The sequence below is a fragment of the Primulina tabacum genome, chromosome 5 (assembly GCF_025594145.1).
Source record: "Primulina tabacum isolate GXHZ01 chromosome 5, ASM2559414v2, whole genome shotgun sequence".
Lineage (NCBI taxonomy): Eukaryota > Viridiplantae > Streptophyta > Magnoliopsida > Lamiales > Gesneriaceae > Primulina > Primulina tabacum.
This window is the reverse complement of record NC_134554.1, coordinates 10294212-10319286: the sequence shown is the minus strand read 5'-3', so window position 1 is coordinate 10319286 and position 25075 is coordinate 10294212. Positions and strand designations below refer to the sequence as shown.

At 34.9% G+C, this 25075-nt stretch overlaps 6 protein-coding genes across 9 annotated transcripts; 3 read left to right on the top strand and 3 right to left on the bottom strand.

The window, feature by feature from the left end:
- Positions 1–1242: 1242 nt before the first annotated feature.
- On the top strand, positions 1243–3374 carry LOC142546398 (transcription factor MYB1). Its single transcript, XM_075654089.1, has 2 exons — positions 1243–1623; positions 2373–3374. Exons 1-2 carry the CDS (start codon positions 1338–1340, stop codon positions 3110–3112), a joined length of 1026 nt encoding a protein of 341 aa, XP_075510204.1. The 5' UTR covers positions 1243–1337; the 3' UTR covers positions 3113–3374.
- Positions 3375–3685: 311 nt separating this feature from the next.
- On the top strand, positions 3686–5390 carry LOC142544740 (mitochondrial import inner membrane translocase subunit TIM10-like). Its single transcript, XM_075651777.1, has 5 exons — positions 3686–3842; positions 3958–4010; positions 4345–4383; positions 4519–4588; positions 5201–5390. Exons 1-5 carry the CDS (start codon positions 3798–3800, stop codon positions 5249–5251), a joined length of 258 nt encoding a protein of 85 aa, XP_075507892.1. The 5' UTR covers positions 3686–3797; the 3' UTR covers positions 5252–5390.
- Positions 5391–5530: 140 nt separating this feature from the next.
- On the bottom strand, positions 5531–8666 carry LOC142546397 (serine/threonine-protein kinase BSK5-like). The gene is made up of 10 exons (XM_075654088.1): positions 8428–8666; positions 8115–8326; positions 7735–7870; positions 7405–7538; positions 7159–7264; positions 6992–7077; positions 6572–6760; positions 6336–6500; positions 6134–6247; positions 5531–5941 (listed from the first exon to the last, which is right to left on the bottom strand). Exons 1-10 carry the CDS (start codon positions 8507–8509, stop codon positions 5699–5701), a joined length of 1467 nt encoding a protein of 488 aa, XP_075510203.1. The 5' UTR covers positions 8510–8666; the 3' UTR covers positions 5531–5698.
- Positions 8667–12848: 4182 nt separating this feature from the next.
- On the bottom strand, positions 12849–17035 carry LOC142546396 (phosphatidylinositol:ceramide inositolphosphotransferase 1-like). Its single transcript, XM_075654086.1, has 12 exons — positions 16499–17035; positions 16296–16385; positions 14854–14940; positions 14706–14774; positions 14492–14572; positions 14243–14314; positions 14057–14114; positions 13839–13941; positions 13649–13744; positions 13518–13564; positions 13298–13419; positions 12849–13188 (listed from the first exon to the last, which is right to left on the bottom strand). Exons 1-11 carry the CDS (start codon positions 16565–16567, stop codon positions 13298–13300), a joined length of 894 nt encoding a protein of 297 aa, XP_075510201.1. The 5' UTR covers positions 16568–17035; the 3' UTR covers positions 12849–13188.
- Positions 17036–18600: 1565 nt separating this feature from the next.
- On the top strand, positions 18601–20477 carry LOC142546395 (uncharacterized). Its single transcript, XM_075654085.1, has 4 exons — positions 18601–18722; positions 18814–18902; positions 19204–19312; positions 19705–20477. Exons 2-4 carry the CDS (start codon positions 18822–18824, stop codon positions 20277–20279), a joined length of 765 nt encoding a protein of 254 aa, XP_075510200.1. The 5' UTR covers positions 18601–18722; positions 18814–18821; the 3' UTR covers positions 20280–20477.
- A 154-nt stretch (positions 20478–20631) lies between these two features.
- Positions 20632–24642, bottom strand: LOC142546393 (uncharacterized). 4 transcript variants are annotated; one of them, XM_075654081.1, is made up of 3 exons: positions 24114–24642; positions 21227–23460; positions 20632–21134 (listed from the first exon to the last, which is right to left on the bottom strand). In XM_075654081.1, exons 2-3 carry the CDS (start codon positions 23297–23299, stop codon positions 20844–20846), a joined length of 2364 nt encoding a protein of 787 aa, XP_075510196.1. In that variant the 5' UTR covers positions 23300–23460; positions 24114–24642; the 3' UTR covers positions 20632–20843. The 4 variants fall into 4 exon arrangements, with proteins under 4 accessions (XP_075510196.1, XP_075510198.1, XP_075510197.1 ...); XM_075654083.1 differs by having other exon boundaries at positions 24270–24642; XM_075654082.1 differs by having other exon boundaries at positions 24274–24642.
- Between the last annotated feature and the right edge of the window lie 433 nt (positions 24643–25075).

Sequence of the window (25075 nt, the reverse complement as noted above, 5' to 3'; positions counted from 1 at the left end):
CTGAATCGTAAATTTCGGGTTTGGTTCGGTCTGACTTGATCACTAACAGTGTGTTTGGCAACCAGTATTTGAGAGGATTTCATGGGATTTGGATTTCAAAATCCTATTTTTACTGTTTGGCAAGGTGATTCAAAAAAAAAAATTCAGATTTGTTTATAATTTTATGGGATTACATGATATTTCAATGAGTATATCCAAATCCCATCAAATTTGATAAGATTTGGTGGGATTTGGATTTTAAAAACAAACATTTACTTTTTTATCCAACACATCATTCTCATCAACACATTATTCTCATCCGTCAACTTTCTCCACCAAAAATTTCTAAATGCTTAGAATGTTTTTTCCTTTTAACTTTTTTAGAAGTTGAAAGATTTCGTTTAAATTTTATAAGTTTCGTGTGTTATTTACTGATTAATATAATAAAAATTATAGTAATTACCAAAGCCTCTTTTTACGTTTAATAATTAATTTCATGTTAAAGTTTGAAGTTGTTTGATTATTTTTTAATTATTATTTTATGTGTACTATGATTAATAAATAATAATTAATTTTTGAATTTACAAACACAAATAATAGAGAAGATTTATTAATTTCTAAACTTCTTTGGGTTATTTATGTTTATATGATTTCTAAGAATAGCTTAGTAAAATTTTAAAATTCCAAATTCAAATCCTTTTTTCTCCAAACAAGAAATGAATTTGTAAATATTATTTTTAAATTTTAAACCAAACACCAAATGGAGTTTTCAAATATTTGAATTTTCAAATCCAATTCCAAATCCCATTAAATCCTCCCAAATCCTAGTTGTCAAACACACTGTAAGGATAATTTATTTTTTTAAGTTTTGTTTATTTTTTTCAAATAAAGTATTTTGATTATTGTTAACATAGGTTAGATTATCTAGCCTAGCTATTATCAATAAAAATATCTCTTGAAAAAAAATTAATAGAAATAATTAGATTTATAAATTTTTAAAATAGAAAAACCACAGAGTCAATACAACTGGAACATTTTCTTCGTGATAATCACACACATAATATTATCAATTTTAAAACATATTTATATTATTTATTTTATTATCAACCGAATAAATTTATCATCGTGAAAATAATTGTAATAAAAAATATAGATCTTACATTGGGCCAATGATAAAATAATGGATTGTTTAAATATACTAGATTTTGGGCCAAATGGACAGGCCCAACCCATTTCATTAAGAAGCTGCGGAACCCTAGAATGGATGTTCTGCTCTCTCTCATGGCGGGTACCGGTAAGTACAAATTTCGCCCGAAAATAATGGAATAAATGATTATACAGCTCACGATTCCAGTAAAATGGAAAATGATGAGCACGAAGGTGTCGAAGTGGCCGTCGTCTCCGGCGAGGAAGATGACGCGGCAATGCCCGACGACGGCGGAAGAGTCGGCAAGAGATCGCTGGACCGAGTAAAAGGACCGTGGTCGCAAGATGAGGACACGAAGCTGAGTCAACTTGTGAGTAATTTCGGGGCTAGAAATTGGAGTCTTATCGCCCGAGGAATATCGGGACGATCGGGAAAGTCGTGCCGCCTCCGGTGGTGCAATCAGCTTGACCCAGCCGTTAAACGCAAGCCGTTCACGGGTAATTCCAGTTGGGCGCCCAAGATTTGTATTTTTTTAACTTTCTTTTGCTGTAATTATGCTTAAAAACAATGATACTTTTCTGCGTTGTTGCAGCTCTCCCCTCTGTGAGGCTTCGTATCTTTCTGAATTGTGTTATATTAGTTACTATCACAATATGTGTTTTTCGCAAGAATCGAGATGGATACTGCATTTAATAATCAATGTTTTTCTGATATTTGCAATTCATCATAGTTGCAAGCATAAATTCCTGGATTGCAAGTCGAATTATTGCGCCCGCCCTGCTGGGCGTTTTTTTTAATTGTTTCGTTTGCTTCGTGTATAGCTTCTTCGGTATTCAAATGTTTGTGCCATTAAAGTTGCAGGAAAATGTAGCTTACCATACTCTTTGATTCACCAATGCTTAATCGCACTAGTAATTTCAATCTACAAGTTATAGACTAGATAACCCCTCTTCTTTCAAAGTTGGACATATGTTTAAAACACAATGTTGCTTGATCTTAGCATATCCCTTCCTTGAATTGTTCTCTGTTTCTTTCGATATCGGCAATATTTCTTGTGGCGATGTGGTGCATGATAGCTTTGTATGCTTCTGGCATGAATGGGGTTCTTAATAAATTATGCTTCTGATCTGTCTTTTATGACATGCATCTTAATTATCATCTCTTCCTGTTTATGGGTTCTGCCAATTGTTATCTTTGAAATCTTATTGTATTTATTAATGGCTGTTGAGACCTCCAATTCCTGCAGATGAAGAAGATCGCATCATACTACAGGCCCATACCATCCATGGAAATAAATGGGCTTCAATAGCAAGGCTTTTACCCGGGAGAACTGATAATGCTATCAAGAACCACTGGAATTCTACACTGAAGCGGCGGTGCATGGATCTTGTGAAGCCTAAATTGGAACCCAGCAACATGGTTGAAGATTCTAGTCTTGAAAAATCAAAGGCATCATCATCTGAAGAAACACCATCATGTGAAGACACCAACTTTCTCATCTCAAATGAAGCTAAAGACGTTATCCCTCAAGTACAAATAGATGCTAGCTTCCAAAGATTGGAGAAGGATCCACCAGAATCTGCCCAACTCATCGAGAAATCTTTAATCCCTCCTACTCTATTCCGCCCAGTTCCTCGCATCAGTGCATTTAGTGTTTATAATCTATTTGACAGCGTAGAAAATTCAGAGCATTTGAACCGAGCCTCAAAACCAGACATCAGCATCTGTAAATTGTTTGAGGGTGCTTATGGTGATCAATTGGTCCCTCACCGATGTGGCCATGGTTGTTGTGAAAGTCCTAGCGGGGCTGTTACTAAGGTAAGTTCATTGTTGGGCCCCGAATTCATCGATTATACAGAGTCATCTCCATGCTTCACAAGGCACGAACTAGCATCATTAGCAGCAGATATAAGTAATGTTGCCTGGCGTAAAAGCGGGCTGGAAAGCAGCACCGTGAAAACAATGGACGAAGTTGTCAATGGTTGACTTGCAGCCGTGGTAGCTGCTCCTGAGATTTTGTTGTTTATAAGATCCTAATTGTCTGCACAAGAATGTGTGTGGCAATGCTCTTTTGAACCCAATTCTGTATTTAAGATTATAGTTACTGATTCGTATCATGTAGCTTTTCAATATACAGATATTGACGAGAAATTGGGAGGAACTTTTCGGGGATTGTAAATTTATCGAAATCAAGTACTGCTGTAGTCCATCTTTGTGTGCTAATTTATATGATTTAGTTTTAATATTTCGCAATCGGCTTGAGAGTTTCTTGGAACCATAAAGGATCAAGAAAGTATGAATCAGCATCATCATTCATCGATCAATATAGCAGCAAAACAAATTTCAGAAATATTTTTCTAGTTCGAAAATTATTAGTATTTTAACAATATTTCTCTAGTTTTTGCTTTTAATCTTCATTTCGGAATAGTCTTAATGGCATTATTATAAATAAACATGCATTAAGAATTTTGTTTCCATCTATATTATAATTTTTTTGTTCATTTCGTTAAATATGTTTAATAATAATTTGCTCATTATTAACAATTAAAACGAAATGGACCTCGCTCGCTCGAGCTGGACCCCACTGAAGTCTCAAATATAAACCTATTTTGGGGCTGGGGGTTTAAGTACAACCTTCTTCTTGTGCTTCAATTTTTCCTCTTCAGATCTAATGGCTCCGAACAACACCGGTCCGTCTGCTATTGAGAGAGAGCAGGTATATCTCTTTTATTCTTTTGTTTATCTTACGCGCGCGGATTCAATCGGGTTTTATGTTATGGGCTCTCATATATTCGGATTTTAACATTGTTTTTGCGTATCTATTTGTTTAGATAATTGGGATGATGGAAAAGGAGATGGAGTACAGGGTGGAAATGTTTAATAAGTAGGTAATTTCGCTTTTTGTGTTTGTGAAGATGCCCCACAGACTAATCTTGGGTTATTGGTATTGTGGTGTTTGCGATCAATTTTGTGTTTATTATTAGCCGATGTTATGTATTTATATAGTTCCTGCTCTACTGATATAGAGCTTCTCTATAATGCATTTTTTAATTTTTAGTCCGCGATCTGTCATTTGAGCTAGCGGCTTGCTGGATGATCAAATGTGGTGCAAGAGTTTTAGATGCTATTATTTCAAGTCATCATGAGTGTCATTTTTGTTTAGTCTTATGCGCCTTTATGGACATGTTTATATGATGGCATATTTCTTTTGTATTCAGGCTTACACACACATGTTTCAATAAATGCATTGAGAACAAGTATGTCTTTCAGATACCCAATCTCTCCTATTGAATTATGTTAGATTATTGCGTTGTTTGTAGATCATGAAATTTAACTAGATTTCAACAATTTCTTCTCTCTACTTAGTGGGAGTATGTTGCATGCATTTTCAGGTATAAGGATTCTGAGCTAAACATGGGCGAAAATAGTTGCATTGATCGTTGTGTTTCAAAGTATTGGCAGGTGATTGATTTGCTTTCTAGCCTCAGATTTATTTGAAAAATTTGCCTGAACATTGTACCAGAATATGTGTGTTCACTCTATAGTTCATTATAAGCTCTTGTGGAATGGATGACCGTATGCTTTTGAAAGATTCTTGATGCATGAGGTTGGAAGAATGCGATGTGAGATAGACGGTGCCAGCCTTTCCTTATAGGAGTAAATGAGAAAAATCTTAACCTATAGGGATTGACTTTCGTTTTATAAATCATGGTATAGTAAGAAGACTAATTATTGTGGACATTGTATTTGATCTATTTTAAATTTAATATTGAGTCTATAGCAATATAAACAATGCCAATATCTAGAGGTGTGATAAAAATTATAAAATTTAAGGAGGAAGTACTGCTTTATGTGAACGAGAAGTAAGATTTTTAACACAGGGGGGTGGTCATTGGATTCGATTACGAAAGGCAGTTTTTGTTTGCATGCAACGAAATGCTTCGACGCTCTTAATTTTATAATGTGGCTAACATATCTGATTGAATCATCGAGGTCATTTTGTATGCATTTTGAGTTTCTTCTGACCTATGCTACATAGATTGTTTCTTGATTGCTTTCACATGTTCACTGCAGGTGACTAACTTGGTTGGCCAACTGCTTGGAAATAATCGACCTCCTATGTAAAGGAGATTTTTTTATTCTCAAATCTTTTTTTGAGTTGAGATGAATTTACTCAGATTACTTGAACAAATAAGAATTGTAGTTGGAAGTTATTGATTTACATACTGGCAAGATGGATTGAATGAAAACTACTGTTATTTCATTTCCTCTGGTGCCTCTTCTTATATGAAAAAATCAAAAATTTGATCCATATAACTTTTGAAAGTATTAAGATTTCCCAGTAAGATCCCGTCCCCATCATCCTGAATCATGGATCTATTCCTAGTAAGAGTGGCTTAAGAATTAAGAGAAGTGGACTTTTCATTGCATTAACTCGCAAAGCAAAGAAAAAAGAAACTGAAGTTTTACAAATTCAGAAACTTAAAAACAGTTGATTTCAAATAATCATCTGCAGATTGACAATCAAAATGAGCGACAAGCAAATCAAGAAAATGGGAAAACTATACACTTTCAAATTCTGTTTCTTTTGGTTTCCAAATTTGTGGCTTCTTTAAGTGATTCTTGCGCATCATTTTCCATCCCAAGTGTAAAAAGTGCAGCTGCTTGAAGGTAAAAGGCAGTAGGCCAGTTTGGTGATACCACCAGTGCTTGCATAGCATCATTCAGAGCTTCATTAGGCTTTTCACTCATCAAATTAGATAAGCCGCGTCGAGCAAAGACAGTTGGTGACACCATCGTCCCACCATCAATGAACTGCAAGAAACAAAATAGTTGTTCAGAAGTTAGATCGATGATGCAAGTCGCACACCTAATACGTGCGTTCAAAATCAACTCATAGGGATCTGAACAATTATAGAATAAGAGGAAAGAGAATTTGTGGTATGGAGCTGGAATTGATTAATTCCAGATGGCAAATAATAGAAACAAGACAGGCACAAAACTCACTTGTTTGTAGCAATCGATGGCAGTGGTAAAATCCTTAGCTCGAAAAGCAGAATCCCCAAGCTTTTTGGAATTCAAGGTCTCCTGCATTTGATTCGTCCACACTTGAAAAGATAACTGTATTGAAGAATATATCAATAACAGTGTGATGATACAGAACATCAGGTGTTTATGCAAATAGACAAAAAACATTACATATACATACCTCGTTAGCAATTCCTTCATCGTCTTTGTATCCGGCCTTGTCCAATATCTCATGTATGGCAGTGAGATCCTTTCTCAAACATGCTTCACCCAAAGGACTTAACACCAATGGTTCACCTTCGTTCGCGTTTTCTTGTAGAATTCCCAGCAGAACATTTGAAGGCACCTGACTCATACATTCATACCTGAAATATTAATATTCAGTCAAACTAAATGTTGATACCTGTTTGATCATACCTCGGTTTCTTTCTGAAGAGAAAGTAGAGATGTCACGAGGGACTTTGCATTTGGCCTTTCTCGTGCTTCGTATTGCAAACAGCGGGTGGCTAATCGTACCAATTCAGTTCCATCATCAGTAGAAAAGTGACCCTCCAAACAAGAATCCATCAGCATCAGAAAATTTTTCCCACGAATCAGATCGAGTGCCTAGTAGACGCCAGAAGTTGAAACAATAAATTCCTGGCTTTTGATGAATAAAGATTCCACTTGAGATTTATTCAAAAAAAAGAAAAGGATTCCACTTCTAAGTATACGGTCAAGAATTGGCTCGTCATCTAAAAGATTTCCAAGAACAAAGTCTAAGAATATAATAAAGATTGGACAAATCCTATTCTTTGAAGAAACTTTGTTCCTTTAAATGATGGAAATAAAACATACATGGCTTGGAGGTATATGCTTGCCACTTAGAAGATCTAGCAGCATGGTTCCGAAACTATAGACCACACTTTCTGCAGTAACTCTTCCTGTAAAATGGTTTAAGATCAGAAGTTTCTTAGTTGGCAAAACGTATTAATCTTAAAGTAAGCGTGTACATGTAACTATACCGGTTCTCAAGTACTCTGGAGGTGTGAAAGCTAAGTTTGTGCTGTAGCTTTTGCCATCTCTACTATTCTTCATCAGGCCAAAGCAAGAGAGCCTAGGATTAGCATCCTAAATAACAAGTATCCCGATGAAAAATCAAGGGCAACACTAAATGCACAACAAATAGGCAAATAAAAATTATCTGAAGCATTTTTCGCCTGATATGCGTAACAAATAGGTAAATAAAAATTCTCTGAAGCATTTTTCACCTGATCAAACAAGACTCGATAAGCGTTGAGATCGTGATATAGTGCGCGCCCTCTACTACTGCAGTACTCAAGGGCTTGCGCTAAATATAATGCCACCCTCGACCTCATTGCCCATTTCATTGGCTGGTTCTCCCCTATCACAATTCAACCAGCAGCATAGATCAGAACACTTGGATACCAAGATAATAAAACATACAACTCGAAAAAACCAATCAAATCCACTAATGTACATCTTTTGGTTTCCTAGAAAAAAATCAGCCCACGGATGATGAATCTTCTGTAAGAATGTGCAGGATTAAGCCTTAAAACACAATGAGATTTGGAGCTCACAATGAAACAGGTGCTTGGCGAGAGTGTCATTGGGCATAAACTCTGCCACCAGCAATCTCTCCTCCCCTTCGAAGCAACATCCAATTAGATTTGCCAATCGTTCACTTCTCAGGTTCCCCACTGCCTTAGCCTCGTCCTTGCAGAAACAAGCAAGATAATTTATGATTTAAAAAGAAAGAATTGCCCATATCTCACTCAAAAATTGTTCTTGATCTTGATTAGAAAATTAAAAAAAAAATCTATCAGATGCAAAGTTTTCCAAAGTAAAAGACAAATATAAAAGAAAATAACTCATAACAGAGTATATGAATAAACTGTCACTGACCGACGGATTAATCAAGAAAACAGCAACTAAAAAGATGTTATAAGAATATACTAACAATGAATTGGCGAGAATCAGGCCAAGCAGACTTGTTGAAACGCTTAATTGCAATCCATCGTTCATTTTCAAGCAAGCCTTTGTACACTACATTAGGAGCCTTCTCTCCATGTTCGGACACAATGTTATCAGGAGAAAACCCATTTGTTGCAGTGTTCAACTCCTCCCAGCTGAACTCTTTGAAGCTGGGCAGCGAATTCTTCTCCCCATTCTCTACAAAAACCCAGAAATCTCAAGTGAAAAGACACTATTTTCCCACAATTCCACGAAAAAAACCGATCAAGATTCAAATATATTCATGAAAATAAACTAACCCAGATCAGAGGATTCAAGAACAGATGGCTTCTGGTGAGAATGCCACCAGCAGAAAGAAAACTTTGAGCACCGTGCACCCATTTAAAATGGCGATCAAAGTTCAGCAAAAAATGATATTTTCAGCCTTCAACAAGTAGTAGAATAATGTCAAGAATTAGCATTGGGATGAGAGTGAAATATGGGATCTATGGTTTTGAGGATCCAAGAAAATGAGAAATAGTGTTTGTCCTCAAAAAGCTTTCACCTTTTCACATTTGAAGAGCATGCACCAGTACATATTCCAATCACGGAGCTGTTATGTGTATCCAATTCTCTATAAACATGCTTTGATTTTCATTTATTTTTGTGGTGTGGAGAACAGTGCACTTATATGGGTGTTATGTCTGAAAAAGAAATCTAAATAAATAGAAAATAACATTACCCTTTTTTGGCTGCTTTTGGCTTTCAATTTTTAATTAAAAATTTTGAATGTGTATTTGATTTCGTTCGTAGCATTTTGGACAAAATAACGTTTTGATCTCTCTTCTTTGCAATAATTCAAAAAAAAATTTTAATAAATTTGATCACAAATGTTAACTATCGTTAAAAACTAATGGAAGGTTTTAAGAACAAACAATAAATTAATTATCTTGTTCTTACAAGTACACAAAATCGAGGGCAAAAGCCGATTACATGACCTTTTCTGGTAGTTTTTACAATATCGAGGGATCAAAATAATTTTAAGTTTAAATAGTGAAAAATAAACCATTTTGAATATATAAAAATGTATTTACATTCGAAGTCATTCGTTACGAACAAAAATTAAGAAAACCACTTGTTCTTTAAATTATTTATTTATTTTCCTAGAGACATAAATAAATATAATAAAGATTAAATTATACGACAATTGTCAAAGTAAAACAGTGACTCAATCATATAGCGAGAGGTGGTTGTATTTGTTTTATATAAATAAAAATATATATTTTATCCCCTCAACAACTTCTGAAGCGAGCAATAATTCATATAATATTTTATTTTATATTTAATGTATCTATTATCTAACTTTGAATTTACCTATAATCGAATTTATTTTTCATATAAATATATAAAAAAAAAATCCCTCTCTCTCTCTCTATATTTAAAGGTTAAATTTTTAATTTCACTTTAAAATTAATATTTCGCTCCACTGGTAGTGTATCTACCAAATTACATAATCATACTGAAATAAGCTAGGATTTTAGTTATATAACTTTATAAGTGAAAATAAAGGTATTATAATGAATAAAAAATATTATAATTTTTCTAAATATATATGTATTTATATATGATCAGAATCAGATATGGAACTAGTTTTCTTTAAATAAATGGTCATTTAATTTCAGTACAAAGTCAAAGTCCAAGAAATCCTGTGACGGAGACCAAATCATATTGTTACCGTTTCTGCTTTGATTAATCGTACTTTTCATTCATGGCGCATTAATTGAATATATTAAAGTATCCAAGTATCATCAAGGTTCGGTTTACTAAATATTGTCCTGTCCTTTTCAATATATTCTATTTCCAGATACTGATAATTACAAGGAAAGGTCAGTTCCAAGATAATCAATTTTTTTTTTGGGACAAATTTAATTCTTAGCTTGCATGAATCAACACAATCAACTATTAGTATTATTATTAAACTTATATATATATATATATATAATTTATAAAATATGAGCGAGCAGACTCAGTGGTCCCTCCAAACAATATAAATTAAATGAACCCCAAAATCTGGAACCAAAGCTGATGAAATAATGATGATTTCTCCACAAAACCAGGCCAAGTGATGGAAGATGGTGTGTAATTATTTCGACCACCTATCTTCATATCAAAACTAAATTAAGGGCCCTTTCACTGATCTTTTAAATTTGGCAAAAGAGTAAAATCCCATTAAATAATAGAGAGAGCATGCAAAAGAAAAGGTGGCACTCTTTTACAGATATGCCCTAATAATGATCACTGCATAGACATGCCTGTCTTTACCTATAACATGCACCACACACTTTACGTTTCAAGCTCCTTTTGCATATATCTGCCTATGCTTAATTACTACCCGCGGGTTTTGGATTGTTTTCATTCTGTACAGTTTGTATAAATTTCAAAAATGATTCTCATGAATTTTGCAAAATAATGCACTTACTTAGGGTTAGGGATTGCTGTGGAGCAATGATATTATCCATGGAAGGTTAATGTAGCCTTGGTGTCTGCTCTGTTTAATAATAATGATGATGATAGTGAGAAATTGCAAAAATAGTTTCCCTACCGCACCTCTTGGCTTGTGATGGCTTTTGGTCTTTTGAAAATTGGGTCTTGGTCCTATCACTTAGGGATTTTTCTGGCTTTATATCCTAAAGTATTAACGTGATGTTAAAAATGACAGCATTTTCGGTTTTACGTAATCAAGTATAGAGCTATAATTTTTTAGCTGGAGTTCAAAATAGAAATTTTTAAATAGTTAATAAATAATCAATGAAATGTAATAATATAATTAGTTCAAAATCAAAAGTAACTTTAAGAACAAATTTTCAAAATTTCATTTATAACATATTTTATAGCGATTAATTAATTATATAAAAATTGAATCAAAATAAAAAATTCAATCTTTTCGATTCAAATATTAATATATAAATTATACTTAATTAAAATTTAATATTATGTTTTAAAATAAAAAAATTTAAATAAATTTGAGGGGTGGAAAAATCGATTTAATATTTAAATTTTTATAAATTATTATTTTATTTTAATCATTTGCAATATAATTGAGGAGCAAGGGGTCAAATCCTTCTTTTTTCGTTGCATGTCAGCCTTCTCTAATGTGACGTTAATATTTTTGTCAAATAGAACCACCCAAAGTTACAAGACAACAACCCAATTTGGATTATTCATATGACCAAAATCGAAAAAAAAAAAATTTAGAAGACCGTTTTGGCTATTTTCACTAATAATAAAAAATAACTGAATTGTATTTTTTTCTAGAAGAAATTGAATTGGGTTTTATGTGACTGATGTGTAAGATATTGATCGATTGATATCATGAATTATGCGCATCCGCAACGCATTCGATACACAAGTTAAAGGATCCTAAAAGAAGGAAAAAGATGTAGTTAACAACTATAAGTGAAAACCTAAGCTGAAATCAGATGCTAAGGTCAATTATTTAGCCAACGTATATGTCCAAAACAGATCATGGAAATTACTATGTTTTGACCATCACTTGGATATCAATTATCATTCTCGCTTAAATTGCGCCAACCTGAGCGCTGCTGTTTGTGGGCCATCATATATATATATATGTGTGTGTGTGTCTTTGTGTTGTATCTTTTTATTTTTTTTATCTAATTTTTTAAATGATTATATCACTTATAACATAAAACATTATTATACAAATCATTTTTAAAGTTCTTAATTTTAATATAAGTTTCAAATGTAAATTATTTAATACTAAAATATATATGTTTGCCGTCGAAAAATATATATGTATACGAGAGAGGGCACATGGGTATAGAACCAACCTCTCTCTCGTACCAAAACACACATCGGTGATAATGAAGACTCCTCGTCTGATACGAAAGCACGAACTTGAAAATCAAATGTGTACGGAGAGGGTGATATAATTGGCTGGTTCTTAATAAAAGGATATATAATTTATTATACGGGGACTCGTTAAATATAGTAGTACACCGACCCACTTGTATAATATTTTTTATAATTTATTTGATTTATATATAAATGATGATCAATTTTGATATATAAATTATAAAATAAATTGAAAAATAAAAGAATAAAAAAATGACTTCAGTAAGAATTGAACATTTAACCTAAACCCAAGTAAACAATGACTCTATCCGCTGAACTACATGTAACTTACAATAAAATTTTAACATTTTATTGATATATATAATTATTAAAACAGACCATAACACTAAAATTAGTTACTCTAAGTGGCTCAAACTTGATAAAATAGAAAAGATAGTGAGTTACTGTCCTTCTGTGCAAAATTCAGTAGTACTTTTGAAACTTTAAAAAAAAAACTAAGCCTATTATCTTCAATTCTCTAATTTAGTGCCGAGCGAATTAATAAGCATTTTCTGTTAATTAGTGAAGCGCACATGGAATGAATAAGCCAATCCTTCATAATTTGTTGAATAAAGTAAAGGAGAGTTCATTGATAGGTAAGCATGGGGTAATGTGGCCTCTCTACTACAAGGCATGTGAGGCAAGATGTGCACATTAGATAAAGACAATTTCCAGTTTCGCAATGTTCTTTAATCAGCAAGCCAGATTACTTTTCTGTTCTTGGTTTTTCTCTTTCTAGCAACGTTAAGCATGTGTGCTGATAGATGTGTCTGTTTCACAAAAACGATTCAGACACAGATGTATGTATGGAAGTCTAAAACTGGGATAAGGCGAATGAACATGGTTTTCTTGATTTTGATATTTTATTTCAATCCATACAAAACTAAGCATAAATAAGGAATGAATATATAAAATAATCGAAGGGATTATTAAACATGGAATTCCATGATACACTAAGGTGTCTTTGAGACCATATTGCGGGTCCAGCCAAGAACCACGATTTGAAAAGCATTACCCGGACTCCACGAACAAGAATTAAATTATGCTGTGACGACTTTCGGAGGATGGTCGCGAATGTTCCTATACTATACACCGTTAATAACAGCTTCAACGTGAACTACATTTCCATCTTCCGAAATCTTGCCATTGATTTGAGTTCTTGGCCTCTGAACAAGAAAGAAACAAAAGTTAACAGAAGCAGTATAGTCTGTTTATTCCGAGGAATCTGTTCAAATTACAAAGAGGTAAAACAAGGGGGAAACCAATTTTTTTTACCTAGTCGGCAGCAGAATCTCCGGAATGCCCACTAAGAAGTTTGTGATTAATCCCTTCCTTGGTCTGGCTATCCTTACTCAATGGGAGCAACAGTGCTGCAGCTCCAGAACGATCTGGAAGTTCTGCACTAACAAAAGTCAAGTTAGAGTAGCAACGATGGGCAAAACAAGATGAACATATTGAAGCAGACATGAAAATTCAGAGAACAACAAATGCCAACCTGGCAACTTTTTGTCAATGAAGAACACCACCAAATTAACAGTGTACCTGAAATAACATTGTGTGTCGATAAAACATTTCTAAGATTTGAGCTCAAATTCACAAGTACAGCTTAGTTATTTTTGTTTTTACCATGCCACAACCACATCCACTGTGTAGTGTTTACGCGACGCAATAATCAACAAACTCTGAATCACAACAATTAACCAGGCACACTGTTTAAGAAACCTGTGACACCACATCAAGAAACATATCACAATTTGAAAGTTCCATATTTGCAGATTACAGTTTCAACATATCATGAGATGTTTCATGGTATTACCTTCGAGTGCCATATTTATGATACGTCCGCACGAAGACTAGAGAGAATATCATGTGAGAGGAAAATATCATATCACCGCAGCCAAAGAGCACCCCCTGTGGAACTGCACGACCATAAGAATTCCAATGAACAACAAACATATATATATATATATCTGTGTGTGTGTGTTTATCTAAAACATACATTAGAACAGCAAGCAAAGCAAATCAAAGTGTCACCTATCAATAGAACTTCTAACATATTATCAGGACGAGGCAGTGTGGCGAACTTTGACCCCTAAACAATTCAGAACAATATTGCAAATATCACTTACTTCTAAAGAAAACATAAAAAGATGCCAACTATCTTGAGCAGAAATCAAGCATATCAACTGAGAGAAAAAAATGACGTTGGCAGGGTCTTACCTCCCGACAATGGTAATTTGGACCAGGTAGTTGAGTAGAATAAAAGGTAATGATCCGAAGAATTTGACAAGCCTGCAACAATGGGAAATTAAATGCAAAATATCAACATCAGTATTATCTTAATTGTAAAAATGCTAACGAACTAGATTGTAGAGCTCCTAGCCCCCGAATATAGTCCCCATTAAATTTTCACAGAAGGTCATACTTTTTTCACATTGTTATCAATTTAAGATTCAAAATCACTCTTACAACTAGGCATGCCAAGACCCTGCACCATATCAGGACTGTGTAAATCTTCTTGCTCTTCAAAATGAATGGATGGAAAGTCCACTGCATATGTATAGTGTAATATTTAAAGCATTTAACTTGACTGGGATTTGAAAAAAAAATTGATGCAACAATGCGAAAACTCACCAAGAAAAAAAATAGAAAAATGGATTGATGCAACAATGCGAAAACTCACCAAGAAAAAAGATAGAAAAATGGAGGTAAATACAAATTCACTGACGTAAGCTTTATCTTGCCCCAGCTCCTACAGTTCAAGAAAGTTGATACTGTACATAAATCTCCAGAAGGACCAAAAATAGAAATAATAAACAACGCTGACTTACTGGAAGAAGGAAAAAGCCAGCATCCTGAAGTATTGGTCCTGGTCGATGAAAATAATGAACTCCTCGAGCTGCCAACCCATGGATGTACTGAAGAAAACATGTTAGAATCTCCAGAGAAAATAAAACACAACATAAGCAAATGTTCAACATCCTGCAGGAAGTGGCGAGCACATTTAATATTGATAAACAGGCTAAAAGCCAATTAGATTATTTCCTTGAATAGAAGAATATGAAGGTTTAATGACAGAATTTTCCTTTTAAACCTTGCATTTTCAGAACGCGTGTCAAAAGGGCATCAGAACGCCACATTATATGTCATAAAAAAACTGAGATCATTTAACTAGAAAGATCATATTACTCACCAAATTAAGCTTACGAAAAAATCACATACTTTTCCAGTGTCACAACAGAAGCTTCAAGATCAAAATTAGGCAAAATAATAAACACCATATTTTAATCTCTTAGTGTGTAAATAAAGAATAGATTATCTTTAGCAATGTTAATTAACGGAAAGCTAGAGCTTACTAGATACCAACTTTGTTAATAAGCAACTTTCAGCAATTCAAAAGATCGAAACGTCCCCAAACTAGAGCAAAACAACGCATTAAATTAAATTGCCCCATAATTTTTTACAAAAAAATTGTCGAAAGCATGGAGAATGACAAGAAACTTATGATAGTATTTGGTCGATTTCCATAATGCTAGAGCAAAATTAGTCTGCATGGCGTGATTGCCTCATAATCAACTACGGATTCCTTTAAAACTTACAAAAGATGGAAGAAATACAATTGGTCTTACAATTCATGGGGACTAAACAATCATGATTTTGGACCGTTTCCACTGTATACCACTTTGTTACATGATTTGCACCGAAAACTATTGTTCCAGAAGCATATTATCATTGTTAGCAAACCCACGTCAAAATTATACTTTTTCATTGATGTTATGGCAAGCCCGCATTTAAACAACCTAAAACACCGGATGACTAAAACAATGTACTATCCAAACAAGCAAAAATCGAGTTCATCCATCACCGCTAAAATTTCGTTCTAAGCCATATTAATCTTTGAAAGAAACAACTACTACGATTACAGATCAAGTTCTGGAAAGATTTTTTGGTCCATTTCAATTTTTACTCTCTAGATACATAAGTCATCATATTTTTTTCCTCCGTTAAGAAGCCAAAACGGATAAGCATTTCGATATATTGTAACAAGATAACTAATCTTTGAATGAGAACAGGATCCCGAATTCCTGACCGCAAGTACTTTGAGCAAAAAATACCGAATCAGGCAAGATTACAATGAATTTAAACGGGTTATCACATTGCATGTTCTCATGTCAAATTGTTGCCTGTATCGAAATTGATCCGCACCAACTAATTAATCATTATAAGCAATCACATATCAGGCTATCAAAATATACATTAGAAAGGAACAAACCTGACAGATGAGACCCCCTAAAATATATTTCCAATTTTCTGCGAGAAGGTTGATTTCTGTAGTAGTTTCCGCGCAAATTCTCTTCCACAACTTCGGATCACAAAAGCCAAAAACACCCGTCGATTAAACAATCAGAGAGAAATAACATGACATCAAACTAAGAAGAGCACAAAATGCTTCATTAAAGGGGGAAAAGGGCGAACCTTTGAAGCCCCGGGACCAATGAAAAACGACATATCTTCTACGTATGTTTTAGATAACAGCAATTCCATATTACATCACAAGAAGACCCTTCCCGCAATCTGAACAATTCGTCCACCAAAAAATCACCGCGTTTCTGTATCCGATCAAGAACCCACCAAGAAAAGAAAAAGATACCGCCCCCAAGATAATTAAAAAGGACAAAAGCAAAAACCCAGTTGTCAAATCCAGGGCCTTGTAGATAATGATCGATGTCTGCGCTGGCAGTGCCAAAAGAAATTTGAATTTTGAAACTAAATTCGCAAAAGGAACCTCTTTTTCTCTCTCACAAGTGGTGGGTATGTAAGCCGTTATAGCTGGTTTTTCTCTCTTTCTAATTCCGCCATTTCTCATCGCAGTTTCTTTCTTCTTCTTATGTTTCTCTCCGACACACAAAATTTATACGAGTATCGTTTTGATTCGTCTCCAATGTCTGGAGAAAAGCGAGTTGAACACGGAGAGAGTTGAGATTCACTTGGGGGGAGAGGGAACAATGTGAGTAAATTTTTTAGAAGTACATATGTTTTTCAAGCCAATAAAATTATGATATTCTAAATAAATTAAATTAAATTAAATTAAACATAGCATAAGAAAAGCGTCTTTAAAATAGGGTTTTCTAAGAAAAATGTGATATTTAAGACATGTATGATACGAATGTTTGGTTGAGTTCATAAATTATAATTCCAAATCTATATATTTTTTCCATCTACGCTACCAAATCTCGATATTCGAACTCACTTGTAACAAATTTATTCCTCTATATTTTTTAATCAATTAAAACTAAATAAATATATGTGTGAAAAGAAGAAGATTGCATGTTTATGAATAATTATTTTTGGATTTTTTTTTTCTCACACAACGGATTAGTGAAGAGTAATAAGTGAATCTCATATTAAAATGATTAGAAGGCAATGGAAAAGATAAATGATTTTGATAATATATCCAAAACAACAAACATAGGTAGCGACTTTCAAATACCACTTATGATATTCGACCCTACATTATTGTTAATTCGATGGTTGCCACTTGTCCCATTTTTAAAAGTAAAAAATTTGTGTTAGACCGTCTTACGGGTCAATTTTTATGAGACGGATCTTTTATTTGGGTCATCCATAAAAAAATATTACTTTTTATGCTAAGAGTATTACTTTTTATTGTGAATATTGGTAGGGTTGATCTGTCTCGCAGATAAAGATTTGTGAAACTGTCTCATAAGAGACCTACTCTTTGATGATACATATATCATATTTGGATCGCTCGTGAAAAAAGATTATTTTTTATACAAAAATATTTCTTATTATTATAAATATGTAACTCATCTCACGAGTAAAGAAATACGAAATTGTTTCACAAAAGATCTACAATTTGAGTTATTGATCAGTCCGTCCGTCAATTCCAATTTTAAATAGCAAGATTCATTATAGAATAAATATGTATAATATTTTGTTTGGAATTAGGACTAGTTCATTTTTACATCACGGACTAGTCACATGAAAACATTGTTTATGAGATTTTTTAGAATCCTTTTAAAGAATGTACAATTTCCACTAATTTACAATGCTTAAACAAAATTTTTTCCCCTCAAAATATTGAAAATTAAATATTTTTCCATTCACAAATATTTAAAAACTCCTAACCAATTGTATCAATAATCTCAAATTAATTTTAATATTCATGTTCAAAGAATCCAATAATTGGTTGGGCCTTTTTAAGTAGGGAGACTGGCCTCGAGGGGATTTAACCACCAAAGGATTCCGCCAACTGGTGGGGCACATTTGATTGCATGATTGGTTTTATCAATTTTGGCATGTGATGTATGGATTATATTCAAATTTAATAAAATATTAATTTTTTTATTTAATTTATAACCATCATGTTTAATTATTATTTTTCCAATCTATGTTTCAATTTTTTTAAATGTGAGAGCTCTCCGGGGAAGGAAATTTAATGTTTTTTTGTATTAAAAACTGAATTTGGTATGTTTAAGTGTATTTTAAAATTAACCCAACAGACAAGAAAGATTAAAAAATAAATTTGATTTCAGCCCAATCATGAAGCAAGCCCACCAGCGCAGCCCAAACAATACGGCTCTAGACCTACCATTCCTCGGCAAGTTCTCTTGCCAATCGAACCAACTCGGAGTTCTCCCTTATCAATCGCGTCGAAAACCAAATATTTTTTTTGCCGGTTTTGAATTTTATCTCTTTATTTTGGATTTATTACTCGATTTTATGATGTTTGATTCTGATTTTTAGTCAATTTGTCTCTTTGTTGGCAGCTGGTGAGATGATTTCTGCAGTGGAAGCGTCGAGTCTTTCTGCTGTCTCCTTGAATCCTCGAATCAACAGACCTAGTTTCTTCAACCATGTAATTGATGTTCCAGCGTTTTCATTTTGAGTAGAGCTTTAGTCTGCTGAGTTCCGAGTTATGAGTGGCCTTTAGTTTATTTTGTAGTTAGGTTTTGAATATAATAATTGTATATGGGAAGATTTTATCTTCACTCTTTTATCAAATGCAGCAAATTGCTTCTTAATCCCTTCAAAACCATTTATTTAAATAATTTGATTTACGTTATTTTTGTTGAAAATAGCCATGGTTTAGTTCAAGTATCCAATTATTTTTAGGAAGTGATTTCAGTGGTTTCATATTGCAATTGTAATGGTTATAGGTGATGCTTGATACTGGAGAACGAAACTTCGTGTGCCCTCACAAGCAATGGAATTTATTTTTGGATGCAAATTTTGGAGTGGGAGCTAAAATCTCACCGGCTTGCAATGGTAAAAATTAGTGGAATTACTACCCTCGGCTGTATTATTTCTCACCCTGAAGTTCACGCGCACAAGATGGTGAATTAAACTAATAGGGTCGAGTTTGGTTCAAAACATTTGTTGAATACCTCGTGAGCTTTGTAAATTTAAATTCAATTCAAACTTATTTGGTAGCACTGAAAATCTTTGGAGCCCCTATAATCTTGCGTAGGGCATTGGCTTAAATAGAAAGGCCATGTTATCCTGGGTCCATATGTCATTTTGCTATCGCCCCACCCTCGTGCATCGGCTAAAATAGTTATCCTCGGTTGATGTGTTATATATTTTCCACTTTACCCTTGTTTTAAGTTTTTTTTCTTTCAGCTTAAATATATTTCTAATTCTTTTCTTGTTCAGAACAGCACCTTTGATGAAATCTTCAAGATCACGCTCATTGATATCATGTCAAGTCACGAGAGAGGAGTCTGGTGGAACCCTGAGTGGAGAAAGCATCTTACTAAATGAGCAGACACTGGAGCGAGAATTGCAGGTTGCTATCGACCAAGAGAACTATGCTCAAGCCGCAAAACTCAGGGATAGCCTACGACTTCTCCAGGAAGACAGCAAGGCTGCAGTATTAGCAGCAAATGCTAGATTTTACAGTTCATTCAGAAATGGCGATTTGGCTGTTATGCAAGCTCTCTGGTCGAAGGGTGAGCATGTGTGTGTTGTACACCCTGGTGTAAGTGGCATATCTGGTTATGACCTTGTGATGGGGAGCTGGGAATTTGTTTGGGCAGACTATGAATTCCCTCTAGAAATCGAGACAAAGGATGTTCAAGTCCATGTTAGAGGCGATGTAGGGTATGTTACGTGCATTGAAATGGTTAAAACAAAAGGCAGCAGCTGGGGAAGACATTTTACGTCGAATGTCTTTGAGAAGGTTAATGGCCAATGGCACATTTGTATTCACCATGCATCGTATGTTGACTTGTGATCGAGATCGTCGTATCCAAACACGTTTCTGGTTCTACTTTAAATGTAATGCTAGGTTCAATGCCGTGGAATTGTGCTATCATGTGTAAGCTTTAAGTTTTGATAATAATAATTTATTTTATTTTGGCAAGTGGTGGGTGGCAAGTGGCTCGATCACTTTTTTGTTATGCTGTGGAATTATAATAATCATGTCATGACAATGTAAAATTGTTGATTTTCAATGGATGCCTTATATATCGATTATACCCCCAAGCATTGACTGTAAATCATTTTATTAAGAAACTAGTGCTCGAGATATACCAACCCGAGCAATACGATTAATATCAAAAACAGAACTTTACAGAGGACACAGGTGAGACAAGAACGCACAACATTTCTACATTAGCTGATCCCTTGACGACACTCCACAGGTCAAAAGACACACCACCATTCTTCGTTCTCCACCATTTACAATGAAACCAAATCGAATTAGTGTCAAATGCCAATTATACTCTCTTCGATAGCTATAACTGGTCTTGCTAATTCGAGAACAAATATCTAAATGCTAATTTCTTGGTTCATCTCGTCAGATCCTTCCAACCGGTGACAAGGGCGGACATGCGGAATACTCTGCAGGCCATGGCTCTTGGAATGTCGAACTTTTCATCTCAGCAGTTCCAATATTAAGTTCTGGGGTGAATTCTGTGTCTGATCGCTCATTCGAATCCAAGATTTTATAAAACTTACAACAGGTTGCAGATGCTACACATGTGGCAAATACCTCTAAAAGAGAAATGGACACATCGAATGCAACAGAGTAAAATCCATTGCCAACTGGCTCCAATGTGAGAACAGGCTTGTTCTTGTGCTGTCCCTCCTGTCAGATGCGTAATTTAATCCAAAAAGTAATGTACCAAGTTTCAGATATGAGAGGTAAAGTAGTGACGTGAAGCATTGTAAAATTTTTACCTGCACGAAAAAATTAACAAGATCAGTAGAAGACTTGGAAATTGATTGTTTCATAATCTTGCAACAGTTGTCACGGTGGCTAGTAAGGACTCGTAGCTTGCAGCCGATATCCCACCCTCCACAATCACATGTTCCACAAGATCTCCATCGGCTAATTAGTGGTGATGGTGCACCTTTAATGGGTGTACCATGAACACCACTTGGAAGGATGACTACTGTACTCTTAGAAATTTCATTTTCTTGCGTATTCCCATTTTGAAATCCGTTTGCGAGACTTGGTTCTTTTTCATTAAGCTTTTCAACTGAGTTCTTCACAACAATGGCTGCAATCTCCTTGTTGGGTAAAAACTCATGGGTTTGCTCGATTATCTCCAGTGGATCAATACCATATAAGACACATTCTCTCACGACACATTGACCAGAATCCTCGGTAGTGCAAGAGCTTGAAATTTTCATCTGACCAACGATACTGTAACCAAGACCGCTGGAATCTGTAGCCTTTGATCCTTGGCTCATCCAGTTCATACCCTTTTTCCTAATCTCATGAAGAGAATAGAATGCAAAAACCTTGCAGTTGTCACTTTTTCCAGATTGTGGATGCCTATGCATAACAGCTGCTAGCTTGTCTATTCTATTTTCGACCACAAAGTTAAAGAAAGGGAGTTCATTCTTCAATGTCAGATGGAAAAGAGCCTTCAAAGTTGATGTACCAGGCTTCTTATCCCGAGACAGTCCCTTGGTGGTCATATCACCAGATATCGACTGCACGCTAACAGTCTTCGATTGAGCTCCTTTGTGCTTCAGTAATGGGTCGAGCAATCTTCTTAAAGGGCTGGACCTCCCTTTGGTTCTAGAGTTTGCCGTGTCTCTATCAAAGTTATTCCCAGTAGAGGTGATTTCGGGATTTGCAGTTTCAGATTTGGCAGCAGTATGCACAGGATTCAGCTGTGCAACAGCCAAACCCTCCTTAAAACTTAAACTTCTACTCGTTCTCCCAAGGTTAAAACTGAACCGATGAATAGGGGATAGATGTCTTCCTTTAAAAGTGGGGTCTTTGTTAACATCAAGTCGCGTTTTTTTGGAACCTTCAACTGAAAATGAATGCCTTGTGGTCTTCTCCTTCAACGCTGAACATTTCCCTACAGAGGGTGCAATGGTGGCAAATTCAGTGGGAACTGTGGCAACAGTAGACTGGGGAAAAAAGTGTGAAATACGAGCAGAGAGTTCTCCTGAGTGACACTCTCGAGGAGAAAAGCAAGCAGACAATCTGCTCCCAATTTCTTTACTTAATTGTTCATCAAATGAAGTCCTGGACTCTGTACATTGAGAAATTTCCAAGCAACTTCTTTGCTGGCAAGGGCAATGTTCCGGCTTTTGAAGCTTAACGTCTTGCAGCTCTGACAAGAAACTTTCAAATGTTAAGTTCGGTTCACCGGCTCTTGGCTCATTCTTTTGCTCACGAGCATTGATTTTACCATGCGCCAAAGCTGCAACATGTTTTTTTCCCTCATTCAGATGCAAACTATTTAATGCAGGCAATTTACTCTGAGACAAGGAACTCAACATCTTGCCATGTGAAATGGGCGGTTTTCCAGGAGATGAACAGAGGTGAACATCATGTGATGAGGGTTGCTTTCTCAAATTTGGACTGATTTTAGGAGGCCCTTCTGGTGTAGAAGACGAAATACTCTTAGGCAATGATGTTTTCCCGATATATTTCCCAGGCATACGTTCATTAAACTTCCATTTCTCCAAACTCTCCCAGTCAAGAACTCCAAAATTCAATGCCTTCTCTTGAATGTTCTTTTTCTTCTCTACACGCTGGAGAAAACCAGGTAAATTCAACATGTTCTTAACAAGTTCGTCGTTATTATGTGCCATATTCTCTGAAGATTTATATTGGATCACATGCTCATCGCTTGCTTTCTGTTTCAACAAGCAACTCGGGTCAAGATAAGGTTGGCCAAATGGATGTTCGAACTTGTGCTTCTCTTGAACCTGCAATCTCTTTCCTGTCCTGGGCAATGAAGGGGTCTTCTCCTTAACCACACTCAAGGGTTGTTCTTGTATCATAATTTTTCTCTGATCTAAATCATGTCCCCTATCCTGAGGCGACGGTTTCAGGCTTATTTTTGTTGCTGAATGCCATTGTAAGACATCTCAATACATCTAAAGATCTGTCTTTTGTGAGACTTGCAACTTATAGAGGGCTTCAAGAGTGCCTACTCTTCTTCCTGAGAAAAGCAAACTACATTCAACTTAACATTGTAAACTCCTCAAGACACAACATGATGGATTACCCTACTGCCAAATAAACTACACATTATTCTTAAAAAGCTAAATGATTCAGCGGAACCACTTAACTTTTAGAAATTAAAAGTTAAGAGACAATCAAATCAATTTGTAACCAAAATGTGAGACACTTGAGGCAAGGATTTGGCAACTAAAACGTGAAAGAGTTAATAGATGCAAGAATCTTTAGTCATTGATCCAGCAGCTCACAAACTTCGTTTCTGGAACCATATCACACAATGCAATAAGCTTCATGATATCTAGTGAATGGGAACTTCAAAATCAAATTTGACTTGATCCATTATTTCAAATCCTAAATCCTTAATGCATAGAATTGTTGGACAAGATCCACCCAAAAACCACCTAAATCCAAGCAGTTTAAAATCTTGAAAATAAAAAATATCTCGACAAAACTGTGCAAATCAATATAGCAAGAATTCACGTCACCATCAAAAGAACACACAGATCCAAACAATCAAAAGCTCAATCGCAGCAATAAAACCTCCAAATTTACAACAATCTGAGCTACAAATCAATGCAAGAACTCAAAAATCAAAATAACTCCAAGAAAATCAAGAAACATCACCAAACCAACCTCCAAGAGACAAGACCAACGCCAAGCCTAAAAAAGGAAGATACTCCATGAAATGCGGAACCCGATAACACCATTAACAAAAACATTTCATATTTGGATCAAAAGGACCAAACAAAAAGAAAAAAAAATCACACGGCAAAGGATAAAGAAACTAACTCACACTCAGAGAAAGGATTAGCAGAGTGCAAGAGGGTCAGAGAGAGCAAGAAATTTTCTTGGAATGGCATGAAACTTGTTCTTGGATACTACAAAATAACGAAAAGTTTTCTCCGACGGGTACCTGTAGACAGAGAAAAGACCCGCGAAAAAAATGTACTTCACTGAGGTGTTTGGCTTCGTATGGGAGAATCCGACGGGAAGTCGCCATCATGAAGGGAGGTGGTGATGGATCACAGCGGATTTATGGGCTCATTGGACCCACTTCTGGACATTACTTCTCTTTGTATAGAAATTGTAGAGTGTGGGGCAGGCCCAGAATGATGACAGCGGCTAACGCCCTTTTAGTCTCTGGCTCGGAAATTATTTCAGTGGGAAGGGCATTTTGTTTGTAGCAAAGTAGACGGTGGAGTTATATGTTTTTTGTAGAAAACTTGTTGAGTGTTGCTTTATTTTTTAAATTTTCATGTAAAACATTTAAAATAATATAACATATATATATATATATATATCAGTTAAATAATAAGGTCGATAGTTCAATATTTTAACAAAATCTACCGTCAGTAGTATCAGTCCACCTCATATCTTTTAATCATATATATAACAATTAAATTACAAGATCGAATGTTTACCACTTTAACAAAATTTATAAACAATAGTATCAGTCCACCACATATCTTTTAATCATATAGCAGTCCAAATATAATTTTTCAAACTCTATTTTGAAAATGAGCAATTATTATTTTCCGACAATTTTCCTCCCAAATAGTTTAGTTTTTACAATATATGATATTGAACATGTGATA